Consider the following 22,227-nt stretch of genomic DNA (forward strand, 5'->3'; position numbering starts at 1 on the left):
TCGCAATTAAAAGCAAGACAACTAAACGAGAGTAGATTACAACCCCGAATTTCCTTCTTTCATAGAATCTCTTTTGATAAGCCTTGATATATCGGCTTGATTTGGTCAATTTCCATAGTTCAACAATAATACCATGAAACTTTGGAATTGACCTGATTCATCGTATCTGAAAGAAAGACTGGCTCGCTGTTCAGTCAACCCAACAACAGGTCACTCATACTTTGCGCACGTCATTCCTGGCGAAATCCATATGGTTTGTTGATTTGGTAGTCCTCAGAGAACCACGCTGTACGACCGCAAGGTTTTCTTACGATTTCACTCGCGGTCTACGGCTCTCAGTGGCTTCGGACCATTATCGGGCTGGTCAGGCCCAGGACCAGAGTCAGGTCGGCCAGGCGAACCCCCAGGACCCTTGGGCGGTGTCTGCTTCTGTTGTGATACTAATTGAATATTATTGGGATTTTCTCTTGTTGGCTTGATTTCTAAGAACCTACCACTGTGCAAACCGTTGTCTCGCCGACGAGGTGGCTGAGGGGGGTTGGGATCATTTGGTCGTGGTCGGGGTCCATCTAATGAAGATACATCAGTCTGCTTGATTTGGAACACATTCATTGATTATCCTGTGCTTACTGTTGCCATTATCTGGACGAGTTGGCCGGTCTTGCCGCCGCTGTCTGGGCCCTTCTGAAAGTCAGCCTGCTTGAGTCGAACCAGACAGCCATGTATTAGATTTGTACTTACTATCACCATTATCTGGGCGAGGGGGCGGGGGACCGGGGCCCTGTCGTCGCCTTGGACCACCTAGTGGAAAGTATTAGTGTGTTGATCTTGGCACGCCAATATTTTTCGACTTGAACTCACTGTTACCGCCATCTGGCCGAGGCGGCGGGGAGTCTGGCCCTTGCGACCGCTTTCGAGGCCCATCTGAAGCGCAAGAATTAGCTTGTTTGTCCTAAGCGGATTGTCTTATGGCGTGGCATTGCTCACTGTCATTGTTATCAGGCCGAGGTGGCGGTGGTCCGGGGTCCTGCGATCGACGCCAATCTAGTTACCAAACATCAGCCTGCTAATCAAGAAGCCGAGAGCCAGATTCCATGCTGTAATACTAACAGTAATCATCGCCAGAATCATCGCCATCATCGTGATCATCTCGGATACGAAGAGTCTCATCAAGGGCCAGACTTTCGCGTCGGATTTTCGCAGAAACATCATTCGAGCGCTTCGCCACAGCTCCGTCAGGTAGCACAAGTGCTAAGCCTAGAGATTCCATGAAGATCAACCCCAAAAGAGCATGTGTCCATGTAATTCCTTGCATATTGTCACGTTGATGAATGATGTGAATTGATAATTGTTGAAAGAAGTGGTTATTGTAGTGTTTGTGTTTGTGATGCTGTTTTCTCAATCATTACGCCTGACAGAAGGACCGTCGGCTTTTATACCCGTTTTCGACAAGTGGGCAAGATCCAGCACCGCCTTTCTTTTCTCGTGGCTGACGGCGGTGTTTCGATCGCGGCGTCCATCAACTAAGCCTGACCTGGAAATAGAACGGCGTCTATCCATTGATTCCCAACCAAGAACGTAGAAAGTATACTGAATCTTAAGGAGGTAAGCCTCTATCACCAGGCAAAAAGATGGCGCGTCAACCAGCATGCGAATCAAATGGACAACCAGGGGTGTTCTTTCGGCGCCAAGTCACATATCTGAGCTAGCCAGCGCTGCTTCATAATAGTATCAGCCATGTATAGTTACCTATAACTTGATTTTTGTATAGACCATGTGTCAAATATATTTGTTAGAGCATGAAAAGTGGCTGCGAGTGACGTGGCATTGGGTGCAAGTTTGAACAAATTGGAGCGTGAAAGCTACGAATCGCTAGCTTACCTCGCACAAGTTCAGGTTTGCTTGCTTATGAATACCCACCTGTTACGCGCAATCTTCTGTTTCGTGCTGGGATTCACTTTTCAATAGGGATGTATATACATAGTTATCGCAGCAGCATTGGTGACTTTACGACGCCCTTTGCTTACTATCAAGTCATATACGTACAATAACTATTAATTCCCAAACGTTCCGGCAACGTGGCGCGTCAATAAGCTTCGAATCGGCCAATGCTAGAGCTCAGTATGAGCTGAGCGACTCAGGGGCTGTTGAGGCTAGTGCTGGACATGTATACGATTATGATTATTAAGAAACCCCAAGTTTGGATTCCCCTGAAGCTCCAGTGGCAGTGAAGGACGCGTGATACCCACTTGCAAACTTTACACAAACGAGGTCGAACTTTCAATGAGAGTTTGACCTGATGGCGACCGAGTAAGCAGTATTGCTTCTTCTGGTATCAGTGTTTAGACGTGTTCCAACAACTGTTGTGATCGCCTGCTGAGTAAGGCTTGTTTATCTGTCTGCTCTATGGCTGACGTGTGACCCTTATCCTTACCTTTCCACTTTCCTTGTGAGCTACGTCGAACATAGCAAATCAAATCCAGAGAATGCAGTAGTACGTCTTGTAGTTTGGAAAAATGGTCAAAATTTCCGCTTTGATCGTAACCATTGCCATAGAAAGCAACCGAGCTTTGCACCCGGACATTCTGCTGATCACTGCGTTAAGTCAATGCACGTGGCGCAGCTTTATTGGCTAGCCATAGTCAGCGAAGAGTGGTTGAATAAAGTTAGAGTTTAGTGGCACGTTGACAGTTCGAGCGGGAGAGCTGCATGAACAATGTCATCGCCCAAGAGACTTGGCTTGTTTTCGACGTTGAGGTAAATCTACAAGAGGCGATAAGAAAAATAATCAACCATTTACAGATGACGTTCCTGGTTATCGCATTTATCGCCACACGGGTTTCGGGCTTCGGAATGGCAGTTGGCATCTCAGTGTCTGTCTCACGATTCTTGGTTCCCACCTTTGCGAAAGCAGAAGCACTGCTACACCCTGGGTAGGGAAGTGGTGGTCCAAGTCCTTAACGTTTGTGGCAATGCACAGAATGAAATGTTCTCTATACAGTGCACTAAACCAAGGTCCATATAAGTTGCGATATCTCACCATGAACCCATCTCGCCCTTATTCAACACCAGTACATTGTCTTCTTCGAAGATAGCCAGACGAAACTGACGATCGAAATCTACATCGGTATTTAAGTCTATATACATTTACGCGGCTTTCAAGGGACTTGCTGCTTTCAAACTTCAAATGGCCCTATCACTGAATGGCATGCCGTCTCCCCTATCTCTTTTATGTGGCTAATGCGGCGTCTCGAACTTGGTACTATTGGTGAGGCTCTCGAGCTGGAAAGCCTTATTTCGAAAACAGCGAGGCTGCAGAAAAAGCAAAGAATCCCTGGTACATAGTGACGTTTGTCAGCACAAGAAATGCGGAGGAACATTAGGAGGGGCACAGACTAACTTGCTCTCCAATGGCCGAACATTGGACGTCAACACTTTGAGACGAAAAGTCGTCATTTGTAAGTCTACCTGTATTTACACATTGGCGATTGTTGACATGGCCCGAGAATGGGCTGAGAGTATTTTGCCAAAACCTACGCAATGTCTGATTGCTTGGCCAAGCAATGAGGCTAAAACATCAACGGTTGAAATGCTGCAGAGCCTGGTAGTGTTTTGCCAAGGTGGGGAGGACGTCCGCGCGACATGCGACTTTTGACCCAATTCTCCTTGCACAATCTCTGCAGGTACAACAGCCTCCTATTTAAGGTTATTCTCTGCAGCAGGATGCAAATAAAGATGGCGTTCCCGGCCTCAATCCGGAATGGAGGTTGCCCCTGTTCATCTCACCCGTCTTTACGCGATACTTGTACTACTTTGTGTATACTCTAAGGGTCTTGAAAAAGTTCCCATTATTGTGCATCATAACCAACCGTTATGGGAAACGGGGACGAGAAGAATGCGGAAACGGTCGATCCCATCACGGCTCAGAAGGTAACTAACTACAACGCCCAAATAATCGAAAGACAATTTTTTATTGTTTGAGAACTAACACAATGTAGGGAGAAAGCATCGAAGAGAAGGTTTCCATTGAAGAAATATCAAGGTAGGATATAGGTGAAAATGGACTCTGGGGGAATCGCCATTGACATCATAAAGACAACTCAGTGCCACCCCTGAAGAAGTCCTCGAAGCCAGAGAACATTCCCTTACAATTTCTCTTGAGGAGGCCAAGGAGGTATGCCCCTACGCACATATCGATCTAGTAAGTTCCTAACATACCATAAAGTCCGCCGAAAGACTCGTCCACCAACACGGCCTCGACCCCAACTTCCCAGCCGGCGCTATCGAGCGTCTCAAAGTCTTTCTCGCCAATGACGATATCTTCTCCAACCCCGAATCGCATACTCGCGAGATCTCCGAGGTCAAGATTGAAGTCTCCCTCTTGACGACTAACAGTCCATACGCCGAGGTGCGTGCCGTTGTCGATTCGCACGATGACGTCACCCTCCCCGTGAGCACAATCCGTGCCTGGGTTATTGGCATATTCTTCGTCACCTTCATTGCATTTATCAACCAGTTGTTCAGTGTGCGCCAGCCATCTATCATCCTCCGTGCCGAGGTGGTTCAGTTGTTGGCGTATCCCGCAGGGAAAGCAGCAGAGAGATGGCTTCCCGATGTCGGAATCACACTGTTCGGAGTGAGACACACTCTTAACAATGGGCCGTTCAACAAAAAAGAGCATATGCTTATCTCAATCATGGCAAGTGTCGGAAAGACGCTTCCCAGTTCTAGATATATTAGTATGCCATATTGTGGCGATTGCCTCTCTCATAAAGTTCCTTGCTGATTTGTCTTCGTAGTCTTCACACAGTGGATGGACAGGTATTTCGGGCAGAAGTATGCAAAGTCGTTCAGCTACCAGATCCTACTGGCACTATCAACAAATCTTATGGGATTTGGCCTTGCTGGCCTTTGCAGGAGATTCCTAGTGTATCCTGCCTTTTGCCTGTGGCCTGGCTCGCTCGTCACCATCGCACTAAACAGCTCTCTCCACAACGGTGAGTACTCTACAGCAATGTTCAGAACAAAGATGGCAACTAAAGCTTTTCGCAGAAACAAACCCCCCAGTACCTGGTCCGTTCAACAGGTTTTATAAAATGTCCAGATATCGATTATTTGTGGTCGCGTTTTCCAGCATGTTTGTATGGTTCTGGTTTCCTGACTACATCTTTCGTGCCTTGTCACTCTTCAACTGGATGGCCTGGATCGCACCCAACAACTTTGCCCTTGCCACCATCACCGGAGTCAGGAACGGTCTAGGGTTCAATCCCTTACCTACATTCGACTGGAACGTTGCGACTCACATTATTCAACCACTGGTTGTTCCATTTCGTGTCACATTCAACACCTTTATCGGCGTCATCCTGGGAGGCATCACAATCATCGGCCTCTACTGGACCAACGCATACAACACCGCATACCTTCCCATAAACTCCAACCTGATGTATAATCACTTCGGCAACCCCTACAACGTGTCCAGGATTCTTGATAGACGTGGATGGCTTGACGAGGCCAAGTACCAAGCCTACTCTCCAGGGTACCTGGCTGCTAGTAGCATTACCATGTACTACTTCTTTTTCGCAGTCTATTCAGCGACGGTTTCATACGCCATTCTGTATCATCGTCATGATATAGCTATTGGGTTTCGTAGCTTTGTGCGTAGCTTCAAGAAAGAAGCTTCAGACGACTACAAGGATGTTCATACCAAGATGATGTCCAACTACCCCGAAGGTAGGCTCAGAGCATCAGTCCATATAGCGGCTCAAATCGTAATAATAGCGCTTAGTACCCGAGTGGTGGTATCTCATTCTTAACCTGGCTGCCATTGCTTTCGGTATTGCTGCCGTTGCTGCATGGCCCACCGAGGTAAGTTCCTCTGTTGCCCTCGAGTGGGAGGGCGGGAGATGCTGACGATCTTATGCAGACCAGCGTCGGCGTCGTTTTTTTCGGAATCGCCCTTGCACTGGTCTTCGTCATTCCAACCGGTATAATCTTTGCTACTACTGGAATGGAGGTTGAGTTTAAGTACAGAGCCTCTTTCATGACGACCAGCATCCTAGGACGCGGCTAACTTGTCCAGCGTTCTGGCCGAATTTATCGGAGGTGCCGTTCAGCCGGGCAACGCTCTAGCCATGAACTTCTTCAAGTGTTTTGGGTAAGTAAAATCACCCAATGAAGTTATGAGCACTCAACTAACCATCTGACCTCCAAATCCAGCTATGTCACCACGGCTCACGCATTAGACTTCGCCAACGACCTCAAACTCGCGCATTATCTCAAGATTCCCCAGCGTCACACGTTCTTCGCCCAGGTTGTGGCTGTATTTGTCTCGGCATTCGTATGCACTGGCATCATGAACTTCCAGATTGAGAGCATCCCTGATCTCTGTTCCACGTAGGTGCTGCCTGGGCCCCATTCGGAAGACGCCGCCCTCTAACATGACTGTTTATTTTTAGGCACCAGAAAGACCGATTTACGTGCCCCGGTGTCAACACTTACTTCACAGCTGCTGTGCTGTTTGGTAGTCTTGGTGCCCGTAAGGTCTTCGGCGCGGGAGGCATTTATACCGCGCTTTTGTCAGCCTTCCCTGTCGGCTTTGCTGTGCCATTCGTTCTATACTACTTCCAGAGGAAGTTCCCTCGCACTCATTGGTTTTCCAAGATTCATCCCGTTATGATTCTTAGCGGAGGTATCAGCTGGTCCCCCGTATGTCCTCAACCCATCTCGCTGTGAGATAACGAGCCCTGTGCTTACTATTTTCTTCAGTATAATATTGCCTACATGTGGCCCGCCGTTCTTCCCGGATGGTTGAGCATGGTGTACTTTCGGCAGCGCTACCTAGCATTCTGGTCCAAGTACAACTACGTCTTCTCAGCAGCCCTTTCAACAGCCATAGCCATTGCTGGTGTCATCATCTTTTTTGCTGTCAGTTACCATGGATTAGAGCTCAAGTGGTGGGGCAATCACCCAGAGAGTGGATGTGAAGCGACGGCTTGCACAAGGCTGCAGTTGCCCCAAGGCGAGTACTTCGGACCACGCGTTGGCAATTACGCAACATAGCAAACCTTGATTGGGAACTCTGGTGCTTGAAGAGCAGCGGAATACGTTGCCAGTGCTATAGTAATACATTCAACCTGAACAGGGGTGAGGACTGGGGGACCGTACCGCCGGTAGGATGCTCGGATTTAAGGGATGGCAATTAAACGCTTAGCACCTACGTCAAAGTAAATGTAATGACACGACAGGAGTTTGTGTGCCAGATATACCAGTTCAGCCGGAGACTTTTTGAACATATGAGGGTGCGTTACGTATCAGAGACCGTCTCTCTCCCTGCTTCAGTTCAGACAAACACTGGTCAACATCGAGCAGCCCGTGGCCCAAGCGTTATGAGATTGGCCAAGCCGAAGTCTTTTCTCCGACGGTGCGCTTTGACACGGTGAGCCTCACCGAAACTTAGTTTGTGTGCGGAGATTACGCTTTGCCGCGACCGGCGACCAATTAATACCAGAAAAGGGGCGATGAAACCATACAGTAGCAACGGCAGCCAATCAGCGTTAAAGATTTCTAACCAGTGAATGGTTGTCTGGATCAAACGGTTTTATACATCGTAACCTGCTTCACAGTTAGCCCCTTTTCTGCCTGCTTTGCAATCCTCTCAGTCTTTGGTACTTGTGTACTCGATACAAAAGCTCCGCCTAAGCTGACGTCCAGATCCACCCCGGATCCTCTCAGTAGGACGAGCGACGCCCCTCTTGCGCTGCGTACCGTGGTAACTTCAGCGCAAGCCATAATAAAACATCAACCTCAGCGCCCTTCAAGAGTCTACGGCCATGGGCAGTAGTCAGACCCCACCTGATAGCTGCGGAATCACGTTTCGGTCACCTAAGCAAGTGGCAAGGGGCTGTTTGACTTGCAAGTAAGTCCAGCCTGGTTTCACAGCTACTCAAAAACTCATCTGACCACTATCCAGAACCCGAAGATTGAAGTGTGACGAGACGAGACCATCATGTCGGCGATGCACTGTCATGGGAAAGGTATGCGCCTACGCAGGCCGCGGTGAGAGTTGCTCTTCTGGCCGGAGGTCACTGCCCTCACCGCCGACCCCATCCGTTCCCTTGGCACGTTGTAACACGCACGCCAGTCTTGCCGGACTGACCCCTTCGAACAAACGACACTTCGAATTATTCGTTCATGAGGCGTCCAGCAGATTACTGGGTATGTTCAGTTCTCCATATTGGACACAACTTGTCCTCCAAGCAAGCTCGACCGAGCCTGCCATACTCTACGCCATCCTCGCCGTAGGGGCTGTTCATGAGAAAGAGCTGGCAAGGACTGAACCATGCAACTTCACGAATGAGGAGGCCAGCGAATGTCAGTCCTCCAAGACCGCAGACTATCTCAGTTTGCTGTACTACAACAAATCCATCTCACTTCTCCAACCTCATTTCACAAAGCCAGGCACCGAGTCGACTCGTGTTGCCCTCATTGTTTGCACAATATTTGTCTGCTTGGAGTTCATGCAGAAACGGTACAAGAACGGTTTCCTTCATTTTGGATATAGTCTCAAACTGTTAGGCAACTTGCTCCGAAACAGAACATCGGCAATGTCCTCAGATCCGGCCGACGACTGGTTTGCTGAAGAGATTCCAAGGCTTGATTTGCAAGCAGCTCTCCTCCTGAACGAGTTCTACTCTGGGGCTGCCTGTTCCGTGGCATTCATATGGCATCAGTTGCCACAGGCCTTTCAGACGACCCGCGATGCAAGTCACAGCCTGGACGGTCTACTATTCAGAGCCCATAAACTTCAGAGGAATGGCAGCACAATAAACTTATCAGAAGATCCAGTCGACATCTTCGAGCTTCTTGCTACACAACAAGCTCTTCGGAACGATCTAGAGGGGTGGCTTCGCTGTTTCGATGTTTTCAAAGCTCGGAGCTGGAGCCACTTATCAGACGCCGAAAAGCTTGTATGTCGACGATTACCGATATACCACACCATGGCACACATCATCGCCAACACCGCTCTGAACCCAAGGAACGAGTTGATATTCGACCTGTATACGCATCAATTTGCCTCGGTCGTTTCTCACGCTCGAGAGATTCTTGACATAATTCAGCCGTCGTCGTCAGAGTTACCAACGCCAGCAGCAGACACGCCTGGCTCCCACGTCCCTGAGTATGCTGTTAACATTGGCCTCAGCCCTCCTTTGTTCTACACAGCAATCAAATGCCGCGTTCCCAGAATTAGGCGGCAAGCAGTGGAGCTAATCTTGTTAGGACAGCGTCATGAAGGAATCTGGGATGCGGAGTTATCAGCCCGTGTGGCCAGAGAAGTAATAACAATCGAGGAAAGGGGTGTACAAGACAGTCCACGTGACGGTAAAAGGGACTCCCCGGACCCCTTGTCAACCATTCCAAATCCGCCCAGAGTGCATAGGTTATGGATAGCGGCGCCTGGAAACCAGAAGGGAGACATCCACCTGAGCATTCAGAGAATACAAAATGGCGAAATGCAGGAGACTCTGACAAGGCGGTTTGATCCAGTCAATGCGTCTTGGACGTCGTATCCTGTGGACTCGCATGTTCCTGAAGCAATAAATCACGAAAGGGGGGATTAGGACTCCACAAACAAAGTTTGCATGATTGTAAAAATAAAAAAAAGAACACTTTGTAAGATACCACACCTGTTGAGTGGTTGATATTGATAGTTATTTATTATAGTCCCAAGAAGAAAACCAGCAGGATTGAAGCGGCTTTTTCTCTGCTGTGTCCTTGTATGAATCCACTTAGCTACTATCACATAATGGGTGAATTGATTTACATATGCTACAAGGTCAAGGGCTGGAAAAGTGGATGATCTGGTTATATTTCTCGACATGTAATGTACGATACAGATGTTGCCAATAAACTCAACTAACCAGGCCTGTAGACCTATTCTTCTGGAACTTCCATATTCTGGGAAAACATCAATTGCGTGGAAGGCAAGCCAAGTTTAGAGCCCTATTCTAGTCCTATTCTAGATAACACGTACTGCGCAGAGTCATTCTCATCAACAGTCTCCGGCAAATCCAGGATGTGATCTCCAAAATATTGAGATACAGCTACTGCTCGATCTTGGCAAGTGACGAGCAGTCTGAAAATTGCCGGCCCATCTGCAAAGCTCCTCACCAGCTGTAACAGCTTGTCCATGATGGAAATGAGATGGGGTTGGAGTCCTCCTGTTTCGTATATCGCTGCCTCGTCCACGATGCATAATACTACAGTCCCGGGTGGCATTTGCTTCACCAACTTTTTGAATAACACGCAAAGCATCTTTGGCTCAAGTCTCGTCAGTTTCCTCCATTTGGAATCTGTCAAGAACGAGAGATCAATTCTGGCTCCTTTGTCTGTCATTTGCTGTAGTAGCTGACCGATCAGACTCGCAATGAGGCCGATTACTGACGAGTGCCACGCTACATTAGGGTCTGGTGAGTATCTAGGCCTGTGTTCGCCGCAGAAGAAGGCAATAACGAAGGATTGCCCCATCTCTGGCCCCGTAGCCTGAGATATGCGCATGAGCTCAGCCATCGCCAAGCTAAGCGGAGATATCCCATCGGAAGCGGCAAGGTCATCTCTGCCGTTCACTAACAGACATGTCGAAGCTTTGGACTGTCCCATAAATGCCCTGAAGTCGCGATGTTGAAAAAGAGAGGCAGCTTTGGACTTCCTCTTCTCTTCCAAACGATAGCCATGTCGGAGACAAGAAGCGATGTCCTGCTGAACGCTATTCTCGTCATAACCAAGAATCTGATAGAGATCCGACCTATTCGCCTCTGATTCCGCTTTGTCGTTGGCCATCTTTCTCTCGAGTTGATTATAAACCTCTTGAGATATTATACGAGGCAATGGCAGGCTAGATTCGACACACTCGCACGGCACTGTGTAGTCCACATTTGCCATGTCGTAGGCTGCTATCCTCGGTGGGGAAGTTTGATGGTCTGGTGCTAAACGTTCTGGGTACCATGGAATTAGCAGCGTGTCCTTGGTAGACGAAAACTAATCCCGTTTATACCTGAGCGGTTTGATCGGAAAAGTGGGCTGGACTCCAGCAATTGAAGGAGATGCTTTTGAAAATCCTCATTTCCCGCCTTGATTCTTGCCAAAAGATGCGAATTTTCGTGAGTTTGTCTTGCATGGCAAATGTGAGCCTCTTCTTCGAATGCTTGGGCTTGCTTTCTGACGTTGTCAACGCTGGTTTGCAAATCGCTTTTGTATGCGCTTTGCTTTATGGTGACCTGGAAGAACTTATCTGTTTTGCACTTGAGTCAGAAAATGGAACAAGGACCTGACTGGCGATGGGATTTTATAAAACCTACCCAATTTGCTGTCTGCAAAAAACTGCATGATATGACTGAGCGCAGTTAGAACTGCTCTGAATAGTTCAAAGCTTCGCCGATCGAGTGAATGACCTCCCATCTCTTTATATAGAGCAAAGGTTTGCCTTGCATTCTCCATGATGTCTGGTATATCAGACAGGAACTGGAAGATTGCTTCTCCGGTACTGCTATGCTGGGCAGCAGCCTTTTCACCTTGTGAGTAATCTTAACGTTTGATTAACTAGGGATGTGGTATTCACTTGCCCCATCGGCCAGCTTGAAGACGCCGCAAATGCCTCAAAAGAAACGCAGGTAAGCCTCTACAACATACATAAAGGTGAAGTCTAATAAAGTTGATTGGAATAGGGGCAGCATAACATATCTGGATCCATAGTCGCCCATCGGCAACAATTCAAGCCAGGTTTCGAGAGCTCCGCTGTACTTGCCTATCTTGTCGATGAATACCATTGTCTTGCTCTCTTTATCTGGGCTGCCTTTCCATCGCTCCGCTGTTTTTTTGTCTTCGTTTAAAACCTGCCCCCAGCTACATTGTCTCAGATCACGTTCCGCAATGGGTTGGATTTGAGGTCCCCCATTTCTCTTCTTTGACAACTTCTCCTGTACTTGCAACATCAGGGAGAAGAGGCGCTCTTTTTCATCATCAACTTCCTTCCACATCAATGCACTGATGAAATGCCGTTGCGGTCAGCCCATGATGCGTTAGAAGCATGTAGACATTCGTACCTCTCCTCTTCTCGCGCCAAAGCCTCCTTCAAGTAAACCAGCTCGCCCTTATTCTCGCTGAAAAGAGGTTGCTGTTTCCCAGGTATGGTGATGCGATTCTCCATGAAAACAATGGCTTCGTTGACGGGATGTCTGTTTCGTGCAGCCAGAAAAAGGTCCCTGTCGCCCACTTCTGTATCGTTGTAGGCCATAATGGAAATTGCCACTTAGAATACCGATATAGTATTGATGTTCCAAGTAGGAAGCGTCGCACTTTTCCCATCATAAAAGAAATCCAACGGAAATCAGAGCTCATGGGGGTCGTGAAGGAACAACCAAGCGCACCAATTGGGATACTGATATTCGACCTGCTGACCACCCATGCATAGAGTTTGTCATTATGCATAGAACTATTGAATGATAAGCACCGCTTCTCAGGGAATGCAGCTGATAATATGTGAGCTAAAAGCAGGCTGTAGGCAGAAATGCGGCAGGCTGCAGAAGTGGATGTAGCGTCAGCTAATTATCTCAGTGCCCGGAGGTGGGAATGTCCAGAGTTAGACCCCAGGGGTGATTGCTGTTGCCGATTTGTGGTCATCATACTAAGGCTGTCCTGTAGGACCATAATATGAGGTCGAGAAAATAGCGGAAGAAGGGTTCGGCCTGTTACAGACTTAAATGCCAGTTGCCATGAAGCTGGGACAGCTTCGTGTGGCTAGTCCCAGTGGTGAACGCCAGAGACATGGCTTACCAAAAAATAGACCCACATAGGAAAGGGTATTTCTACCCCGGATTCCTCCTGTATGTAGATTTAGAAAAGAAAATCTACTTCTCTCTGAAAGGGCCACACGCTGCGGCTCATCACACCAGTTTATTGCACATAAGCCACTTTCTGGGACTACCGCTAACATTGTCCTTCATAATCCTCATAATTCTACCCTTTCCGAGTTTCGATTCCACGCATGAATTGGGCCATCCGTCTCAAAAATTAGCCCTATCCCACTGGCGTTGTTATCTAAAACGCTATTATACCCGTGTTGGTATCACGATGCCGCCCGAAATTCCCAAGTCGCTGCCGCAGTACACTCTACTCAACAAGGATAAACTAGTCGGGCCCACCAAACAAGCATTGGACACGAGTTCTGAATCCAACGAAATCCAAGGCTTCATACCCTCAGCCAAAGTCGAGGGAGATGGTCCAAATGCCGACGTCGATGTTGTGGAGTCAGATGATGGGGGAGACTTAGCCGCCCTCGTTGATGATGTCGAAGAAGAGCGTGTAGTAATGAATGCAGCGTGGGCTAATCATCCCACCACAAGACGCACCGTCTTTGCAACGGAGAAAAACAACGGCTCTATAAGACTACGCAGCCACCAGGGCCGTTTTACATCACACTTCTACCAACATGTGAATTGAAGACCTGGAGAGAGAGCTGAAACAATTGAAGACTGATGTCTACAAACTTGATGAAGCCGTTGAAACGCCTGTAAAGGCTAGATTCCCCGTTCATCGGCACCAGTTGCTGCGGCTAAGCCCGCATCATTTTCGGGCCACCGGCCAGTCGGCCAGATTGCCTTGTTCACAAAAGCTGGCGCTAGAGGTCAAGCTCCAAGAAAGAGCGGCATCGAAAACAATGGACTTGGGCACCAATCATGACCCGCAAGTTCAGATTCAGGATAGAGAGCAGCTGGTATCAAACAGGCCCCAGGGCGACGAACTGCATACACCAGAGCGGCTACGCATCCAATCGTACTCACTGTTGAAGCATCTGGAGGATATACGGGAAGCGATGTCTACTCTCTTGCGCAACAGTCTACAGTCAATGAGGAAAAGGTGCATGGTGGTGTTGTGTTTCTGCGGCCTGTCAAACTTTTCGTAAGACACGAGTCACTCATTAGGGAGAGCCTGAAGGAACTGTATGTTAAATTGTGTAAGGCAGCTACGGCTGATGAATCGACAGACGTAATTGTTTTCAAAGGCAGGGAAGGCGCCTCGACGCGAGTACGAAGACAAAGATCTTCTTGAGGATCTAAAACTTCTAGTGTACCAGTTTTTTTATGTTGACCTCCGACCAACATTTGAACTGCGTCGAATGATAGATGAAGGCACAGCTCTCGATATCGAGTACGGCGGTCTTTGGCATCTATTCTCCAGAGGCGACATTGTTGTCCGCCAATCCGACCAAACTCATGCTCGTCGAGTAGTCAACTTGCCGGAGGGCGCGAGCGTCTAGGATATATCAACCGATTCGACGACGAAAAGTCCGGTCACCTCGATGGTTTTGTCGTTGACTGCTTGAGTCTTGGAACCGATGGCTCTTCTTATGTCCCCAAACTTGAAACGATTGCTATCAAACATTATAACGGAAAAAGAAGAATCCCGACCCTACCGGTATACCCTCTTCGGTTTGATTCCAGAGAGGCCGAGTTGCGCACCAAGTTCTCTGCCAATGGAAAACGCTTTTTGGACCTGACCCGTCATCCATTTTGTCACAAGACAGTCCGGGGAAAGACTTTGGATGAGCCATCATACGAACTCGATGCGCAAGTCATTGTGGATATGACACTTGCGTCGACCGCAAAGTCCGAATGGCGACTCGGGTCCAGCATATCGACTGACGACTTCACTCAGAGACGAAAGAGAAACGAAAGAGCAGTCCTGGTGTAAGCACCAGGAAGAAGCCTGTTGTGGGAGCGACGCCATCTTCAAAGACCTCGAATATGAGGAATTGGACGCGGCGATGTTTGCTGCAAAAGCGATGGGGATGCTGGGCCCGCTCCAGGCAGATGATCTGACGGAAGAAGATTTGATGCTAATGCAACCCTATGTCTATGCGTTCGTCCTTCGTTCTAGACAATGGGTGAATGTAAGGACATCAGATCTACACGACGTCATGTTCGAGAACAGTTTCCAGGACCTCGTGATTCCGGTTGATCACAAAGAGACGGTGAGAGCGTTGGTAAAGACTCATGAGGACGCACGAGCCTCTCACCTTTTTGGAGCTTGTATACCAAGCATTGGGTCTGCATTAGACCTGGTCAAGGGAAAGGGTGCTGGGCTGATCATTCTCCTACATGGTCCGCCAGGCGTTGGCAAAACGTCGACGGCTGAGTGCGTTGCCGACGACACGAAACGACCGCTCTACCCGATTACCTGCGGCGACATTGGCAGAACAGCTGCCGAACTCGAGTCAAACCTCCAATACAACTTCAGGCTTGCGCACAAATGGGGCTGCGTTCTGCTTCTCGACGAGGCTGACATCTTCCTTGCGAAGCGGACAAAAACCGATATTCGACATAACGCTCGACATAACGCAGTGACCAGCGTGTTTCTCCGCAGCCTCGGGTACTACGCTGGTATCTTGTTCTTGACCTCTAACAGGGTCGGCGCCATTGATCCGGCATTCAAGTCGAGGATCAAAATGTCACTCTCGTACCCGAAGTTGGACTTGAGCGTGACGACTCAGCTCTACCAAAAGTTCATCGACCGGGCCAGAGCGGAGCAAGAGGCCACTCGGACCCATCGTTTCAAGATTAGAGACAAGGAGATCCTAGCCTTTGCCAAGAAGCATTTCATCGGACTTGAGAGGAAAAATCGGGAAACTTGGAATGGAAGGTAAACTTCTCGATGCCTAATTTCGCAGCATCGTTCGGAATACTGACCACTGAATCAGGCAAATCCGTAACGCCTTTCAAACAGCCATAGCACTTGTCGAGTACCAGTATATGACAAAGGATACGGACGAACCCAAGCCTTCTCTCGGGAAGAAACAGTTCAAGTCTGTGGCCCAGGGATCCAGAGAGTTTGATAATTACCTGTATAGTGTCTTGGGGTCGACAGAGGCGGGCGAAGCCAGGCGCGATGGCTGGCGTGATGATGGATTCATGGTTGCACCTGCGCCCATGGCTATGAATCATCCAGGTACGGCTCAAAGATCGCAGGCGGCCTGGTCGTCTCACAGCAGACAGGCACGGAAAAAGGTGCCGCAGGTATCCGACTCCGGTGATCTGTCAGATTCCGATACTGATGAGGATGACTCGGACGAGAGTGGTAAGGAAAAGAACGAGTATTCTGTAGCAGGGGCGGCTGCTGCCAAGGTTACCATTGAGGCACAATCCGCTAGCATTTCTGGGGGCTCCATTTACATGGAGCAGTTCCAAAAAGTTCTTGAAGTTTCAAGATATGATGGCCAAACAGAGTTTGTAGACGGACCGGGTAGACGTTGCTTATATCTGACGATACCTTTTTCCGTTCCTTTCATTCGTAGTAATTTTCTATATCAGGCAGCGGCCATAATCGCGTCATGCCAAGGTTACCTTTGGTCATCTTTTGTACCGATATTTCGGTATTTTGAGCCCTGCGGACGTGTTGCTTGCAGCATTAAAGAAGGGTTCCTGAATTATATCTGCAGGAGAACGAATGGTTAAAGTGGCCAGTGAAGAAGCCGATTTTCCCTGTTAACTGCAATTTTATTAAATCTCAGTCGCTTCTGAAAAGCATGCTGACGGATCACACATATAATATCGACATACGTGTAACGTAGTGACTTAAAAATGACAAACAAATGCATTTGAGGTGGATTCCATAACCGTATGCCAATGTCTTGATGATTTCATGTAATATTATCAAGCTCTCCAAGGTGTCTATATATTCCTATCTTGAGGCTCTCTTTTCATAGCATTCTCTGAGTTATAGAGCTTTGGTCTAGAGTTTTCGTTTTGATGGCCATCTGCAATCCATTGCTTAAGTGACTGTGGAGATGGGAATATAATACCGCCTTGGACGCTGATGAAAACATACTAACATCTTTGGGAGAGTCAATGAAGCCCGTTCTTCCCATCCAAAATTCGACTTTAAAAGTCGTAATATGGTGGCTAAAAGTCGGTCTGGACGTGTTTACCTACCCCCCCCCCCCCCCCCTTCTCAACTGCGTATTACGAGTTTTACAAGCTTTATTTATCTGAGCCTACTCCAAGCTAGTTTCGGACAAAGAAAGCAAGTATGTCTTGATGGTCATATGGTTCATCCGTCAAATTGCAGTGCGGAGTTTTCATACTGGGCGACGATGCAAAATCCATCATTAATGGACGCATTATACAAACATGGGCTGCAAACTTGCTGATTGGAGTTATACACAATATACCTGATGATCCTACTATGAGTTTTCAGTGGTGCCCATAGATAAACAACTTTCCACAAACAGTAAAACAAGACAAAGGCGTGAGCCTGTATTCCTACATGCCAAGAATGCTGTGGCAACTGGGAGTTGTGTTGTGCAATGATTCACAAGACAAACACATCCTTGCTAACAATTCCACAGCGAGTATCATTTTGCCCATCTCTTCCGACATTCCATTTGCTCTCTGCACACTCATCATTCACAACCCGTCTCAGTTAGCATTAACTAGTCCACCTACCCACTTCACCTTCTTTTGCACGCCTGAGCTTGCCTCTTGGATCTCCATATACCCCAACTGGCAGCGTGCTTGCTATCAAGGAAAGAAAGATGCTCATTCCTCGCATCCTCGTCGATGCAACTTTTGCAATTGGTGCCCTCAGCATGGCGTCTCATGTCCTTGCTGAGGGTAGCATGGCCATAGAGACTGGCGGCACTGACAAGGTCGTCAACAATGCTGCGCCAGACATCATCAGCACTGTCCGCAACTCCAACCTCCTGGCACGCGATGACGTCCCTCCGCACGACTGCGAGGACATCCTCCGTCGTGTCATCACGCCAGAAATCGACTGCTCTTATTCCTGGGAGAACTGCGGCTTTGACAACCATCTGGAGTACCGCATCCGTATCAACGCCATCGGCAAGACGAGTCCCAAGTGGTGCGAGATGATGTTCCATTTGGTTCAGAGAGCCATCAATTACCATATCCGCCAGGAGGAGTGTGACCGTACCTATAGGTCCAACGAGAACGGTAACGGGATGGTAGTCGTCCTCACTCTGCCCAAGCCAATTGCCAAATTCGGCGAATGGCGGCTCAGAGTCGAACAGGCCATCAAGGACAACTTCTGTGCCGGGGGTCCCAAGCTCACATACTGGGTCAATGAACGGTAGGTCCAGGCTCAGTTCCTTCTAGACTATCAATTATGGTCAGCCTTTTGACAATTTCTCATGGAACCAGGTGCTACCGTACCAGCATCTGCCGCCACCGCTGGTGGAAGCGATCCCTCGGCGAACTCTCTGGTAATCTGCCCGAGGTGATGTCTCCCGCCAGAGAGATAGAGCCAGCATTCTTCAGTTACGCCGCTCCCATCACTGCCACAACTGTCTCCGTTGAGCCTACCACAACCAACATCGTCCCTCGCGACGAGCCTCCTGCTATCATCGTCAACCAAGCTGCAATGGCTGCCGACTCTGGTGTCCACAGCAAGATTGAGGAGGACGTTAGGCCCGTTGGTAAGTGCCCGGACTATACAGACGTGCAACACGGCTGCGGCAGCGTCGACAGGTCTCTCATCAGCTCCGTCGGGGTCCACTGCTCCTACAACCGTGGTCAGGGCAACAACATCAACCAGCTCGATTACAAGGTCACAATCAACCCAACCGGTCAAAACACCGCATGCTGGTGTGACCGCCTCCTAGCCGCTGTGCGAGCTCGTTGCCCCCAGGGCCAAGCCGACTGGGCCTACCCGCTGCTTAAGTGCAACACTGAGCACATCCTCACCGAGCTGGGAAAGGGCATACACGTCAACTTTCACAGCAACGCCTGGGTTGCCGGCAAGGACAACCGCGAATGCATCAAGGCGGCCATCGAGTCCACTACTTGTGGCATCGCCACTCACTTCGACAGAGGCGGGTGCTTTGAGAATCATTAGAGGGGAGAGCAGTGGCGCGGTTTAACCAGTATATCGAATCCACGATGCATGGTTGAAGACTGGACGTAGTGCGCAGTAGTTATTTTTCATCAATCTGAAGCGAATAGGGCTACCAGAAATCCAAAGAGCCTTCCGGACCACATGAATCGTTTACTCCTGCAATGTATCCGCAAATTGATTGTCTTGTTTTCACTTGCGGCTTTCGCGTCGAGCTTTACCATTCCATAGTTGCTAAACTTCAAGACCGCATCACTTCAGCCACTAGTGCCACCTTGGCATATGCCGAATCTTGGTCCACATGAAGTAACAGTCAACTCATAGACGCCGTTGAATGACTGGAAGTCTACTCCCACCAACTTCGACAAGCCGGCCTTATGTCGCAGGGGCATGCAATCGAGCCAGCTTCTGCCCTTCATGTTCGGTAACTCGGATTGGAAAAATGGCCAAGTACTGCCAAGCGCAGACTGAATTCACCGGCAGCTAACTTGAAATCATCTGCCTGGTGGCCAAGTGCTCCTAGTGGATACATAGCCGACAATCATATACATATAGACACACGTACGGCTGGTAATTCGGCTTCTGACCTAGCCAGTAACGTCCCACCACTACAAGTGAGCACATATGTTCATGCAAGCAGGGACCAATCGCCCTCATGCGTTACTCAGAAATATCCCACACTGCAACTGCTGAGGACAAAGAGTGGTCCCCACGTCCCGAGTCTCTGGATCTTTTGACTCCGAGAAATAGCCTGCCGTTTAAGTCCCGGGAAAATTGAGGGATATTTTCCATGTGCAGTGTATATCAGGGCGGCCTTTGTTAATTCTCCCCTGTGGAAAGCCCACACCTGATTTCCCTATCCTCATTCGGTCTTCGCTTTGGGTCACGTCAAATTTTGGCTTTGACAAATATTATATCTCACGGGCATGTTCTTATGTAGCGGTCTAGAAAAGATATACACTGAATTGGAGATCAATTGCCCTGGATTTGCGCGTCTCGACATCAGCCCATACACAAACGACAACAAGAAAGTCCTTTTCTATCGGGTTACAAACCCCCCTCAAGATTGTCATCAGGATGAAAGCCCAGCTTATGTTTCGAAACCCTGAGGTCTTGCCAGCGGATTCCAGTCCATCAAAACGGGGGCTTAAGAACGCGGGACCCGTCCTTTGTCGAAACCCCGCCAGGGAGGGGAGGGCGGTCCTCTGATACGAGGTCGTCGAGACGGCACTGGAGAATGGGGGATCTAGACCCGGGAAGCCTTCCCGCCCGCCGCGAATGGGTTCAGGGGCGGCACAGACTTCTGGGCCGGGCTCCTCTCCGTTAGGTCCGGCGACCGCTTCTCGTCCCGGGACGGCGTGCTGAACGGGTTCAGGGGCGGCGGGGGCGGGTTTTTGGCGCGCCGCTCAACGGCGTTCTCGTGGCCGAGGCCGCTGTGGAAGCGGACCGGGGACCGCTTCACCTCGGGCACGGCGGCCGTGTCGGCCTGCTCGCTGCGGATGTAGTGGGCGAAGCTGCCAATGGCGTCCGAGGCGCGGGCTTGGAGGTTGGCCAACGGGCTGGGGGGGGTCCAATGTTAGCTATGCCTTTCTTTCTTTCTACTTCTTTTCCATACCACTATTATAGAAAATGGGGGTTGGGGACTTACCCTGATTCCACCGGGGCGGCGGTGACACCGGCCACGGCAGTGACGACGATGACAAGGGCAGAGAACTTCATATTGGATGTCTCAATGCTATGCCGTCGTTTGTGTGTGTATATGTGTCTTGAGATCGTCACACTCGTCCCTCTAGTGTGGCAATGCTGTTCGAACCGTCGATGATGAGTCGGACTGTATAAAAGTGATGGGGCGCTTCGTCTTCTTATCGAGTCGCAGATTGTCTAGTGTTGTCGTATAGGTGATGCTATTGAAGATGAAGGCTATCGATCGTTTGAAGTCAGGCACACCGAACCAACAACAAACACCAAGAAATAGACGTCCCGGTCTCCCTTTATCTCTCTATATCTCAGACAACGCCCCATCAACCTCCTCCACTCTCTCCTTTCTCGGCCCCCCCACATTCCTACCTTCCGGCGGGCGGCCTATTGCAACACCTGGTGAAAGCCCTGCTCTCCCTCCCCGGCGCCGCACCCCGGCACCGCTGGCGGACGGCGTATATCCCGGCCGACCTGCCTCGCACCGCACCACAACGTGGCACGGCCGTCCAGACAGACCCGTACCCAGGCGCAGCATCAGATCAATGAGATGCCTAAGATAGAAGAGAGGATGGGGTCCAGCGGTTTCTCAGGGACCATCCCCGATCTTTTTGCTTGCGCAATGGTGACGTATCGGGGAACGGTTCGTGTCTAACTTTCACAAGCGCCGTTTCCAGAGTTTCAGCCCGCGACAATCACGGGCCAGCGTCTGGCACACACGGCGGGGGTTCCCTTTTCTGCAGCCAGCTTCCCTTCACCAGCGTCTCGCTTCGCTTCTCGAAGATTGTTCCATGGAATTCCGTCGACCTTCTTCTTCATCCATATCTCACACCTTGGCGAAATCCCCCGAGACTCAAGTAACTAGTCTTTCAGCTTGTGCTCGGCTGGGTCGTCAGATACTCTGTCTTCTACATATACGCATGCCCACAGACAATATGTATATGATAGACACACATCGACAGCTGCTCCTGTCAGCTGACGTCGTATCAAGTTTGCCTGGTCTCCTCTAACCAGCCAAGACACTCAAGACCACACGAAAGCCACGCGTCTCCGGTCTTGAGCGTCGTCCCATCCTCCGGCTACCCCGACCAGCGTCCCCGACTATCTTTCTTGGTCGCTCAACTCGCGACAAGTCCCCCTCCTTTGGAAGCTGTGACACCTGGGCAGAGTAGCCCCAAGCGCACTGCCTCCATCCTTGGCCGACATGGCGTCACCATCAACCTGGCTTTTCCACAAGTCCAAGGACCGCCAAGTCGGTTAACGCTTTACTTCCAAATAGAACAACGGCAAGCAAGCCTCCCATGCGAAAAGGCCACACACACACACACACAGACATGGCAGACTGTCCCAACGCTCCTCTGACCCCTTCGGCCGAAGCACCTGCCCGCAGTCCGATCTACCCGAGCCGGTCGTGTAGTCATCCCAAACAAGTCATTCCCAGCCGCGTGTTCGCACTTTCGCGGCGACGGCGTTCCCATGTCGTCCCCTTTTGGGGTTGAGCCAGCCGCCCGGTTAGACTCCGAAACTCCCCTCTTGCACGAGTAGCATTCGATTTCACATGGATTCGGCTATTGGACCTCTCTGGAGTTGACGAAGACAGATAGCCCGTGATCGAGATCCACCCAGACC

At 49.6% G+C, this 22,227-nt stretch overlaps 7 protein-coding genes across 7 annotated transcripts; 4 read left to right on the top strand and 3 right to left on the bottom strand.

Moving 5' to 3' along the window:
- Positions 1-315: 315 nt before the first annotated feature.
- Positions 316-1,170, bottom strand: GLRG_01031 (uncharacterized protein; the record flags this gene model as incomplete). The annotated part of the gene is made up of 7 exons (XM_008091716.1): positions 316-429; positions 495-569; positions 631-681; positions 742-801; positions 862-924; positions 988-1,044; positions 1,111-1,170. 7 exons carry the CDS (start codon positions 1,168-1,170, stop codon positions 316-318), a joined length of 480 nt encoding a protein of 159 aa, XP_008089907.1.
- A 2,703-nt stretch (positions 1,171-3,873) lies between these two features.
- GLRG_01032 (OPT oligopeptide transporter) lies at positions 3,874-7,059 on the top strand (the record flags this gene model as incomplete). Its single annotated transcript, XM_008091717.1, has 12 exons — positions 3,874-3,930; positions 3,999-4,042; positions 4,096-4,174; positions 4,226-4,739; positions 4,800-4,997; positions 5,053-5,730; positions 5,786-5,865; positions 5,924-6,024; positions 6,080-6,154; positions 6,217-6,393; positions 6,456-6,705; positions 6,766-7,059. The coding sequence occupies 12 exons, from the start codon at positions 3,874-3,876 to the stop codon at positions 7,057-7,059; spliced, it is 2,547 nt and encodes an 848-aa protein (XP_008089908.1).
- Positions 7,060-8,005: 946 nt separating this feature from the next.
- GLRG_01033 (C6 zinc finger domain-containing protein) lies at positions 8,006-9,617 on the top strand (the record flags this gene model as incomplete). The annotated part of the gene is made up of 2 exons (XM_008091718.1): positions 8,006-8,033; positions 8,257-9,617. The coding sequence occupies 2 exons, from the start codon at positions 8,006-8,008 to the stop codon at positions 9,615-9,617; spliced, it is 1,389 nt and encodes a 462-aa protein (XP_008089909.1).
- Positions 9,618-12,031: 2,414 nt separating this feature from the next.
- On the bottom strand, positions 12,032-12,289 carry GLRG_01034 (uncharacterized protein; the record flags this gene model as incomplete). Its single annotated transcript, XM_008091719.1, has 1 exon — positions 12,032-12,289. One exon carries the CDS (start codon positions 12,287-12,289, stop codon positions 12,032-12,034), a length of 258 nt encoding a protein of 85 aa, XP_008089910.1.
- An 836-nt stretch (positions 12,290-13,125) lies between these two features.
- Positions 13,126-16,284, top strand: GLRG_01035 (ATPase; the record flags this gene model as incomplete). The annotated part of the gene is made up of 6 exons (XM_008091720.1): positions 13,126-13,359; positions 13,780-13,994; positions 14,283-14,741; positions 14,773-15,693; positions 15,752-16,241; positions 16,276-16,284. 6 exons carry the CDS (start codon positions 13,126-13,128, stop codon positions 16,282-16,284), a joined length of 2,328 nt encoding a protein of 775 aa, XP_008089911.1.
- Positions 16,285-17,638: 1,354 nt separating this feature from the next.
- On the top strand, positions 17,639-18,906 carry GLRG_01036 (uncharacterized protein; the record flags this gene model as incomplete). The annotated part of the gene is made up of 2 exons (XM_008091721.1): positions 17,639-18,141; positions 18,213-18,906. The coding sequence occupies 2 exons, from the start codon at positions 17,639-17,641 to the stop codon at positions 18,904-18,906; spliced, it is 1,197 nt and encodes a 398-aa protein (XP_008089912.1).
- Positions 18,907-20,149: 1,243 nt separating this feature from the next.
- Positions 20,150-20,622, bottom strand: GLRG_01037 (uncharacterized protein; the record flags this gene model as incomplete). Its single annotated transcript, XM_008091722.1, has 2 exons — positions 20,150-20,462; positions 20,552-20,622. The coding sequence occupies 2 exons, from the start codon at positions 20,620-20,622 to the stop codon at positions 20,150-20,152; spliced, it is 384 nt and encodes a 127-aa protein (XP_008089913.1).
- Between the last annotated feature and the right edge of the window lie 1,605 nt (positions 20,623-22,227).

The sequence above is a fragment of the Colletotrichum graminicola genome (genome assembly GCF_000149035.1).
Source record: "Colletotrichum graminicola M1.001 genomic scaffold supercont1.3, whole genome shotgun sequence".
Lineage (NCBI taxonomy): Eukaryota > Fungi > Ascomycota > Sordariomycetes > Glomerellales > Glomerellaceae > Colletotrichum > Colletotrichum graminicola.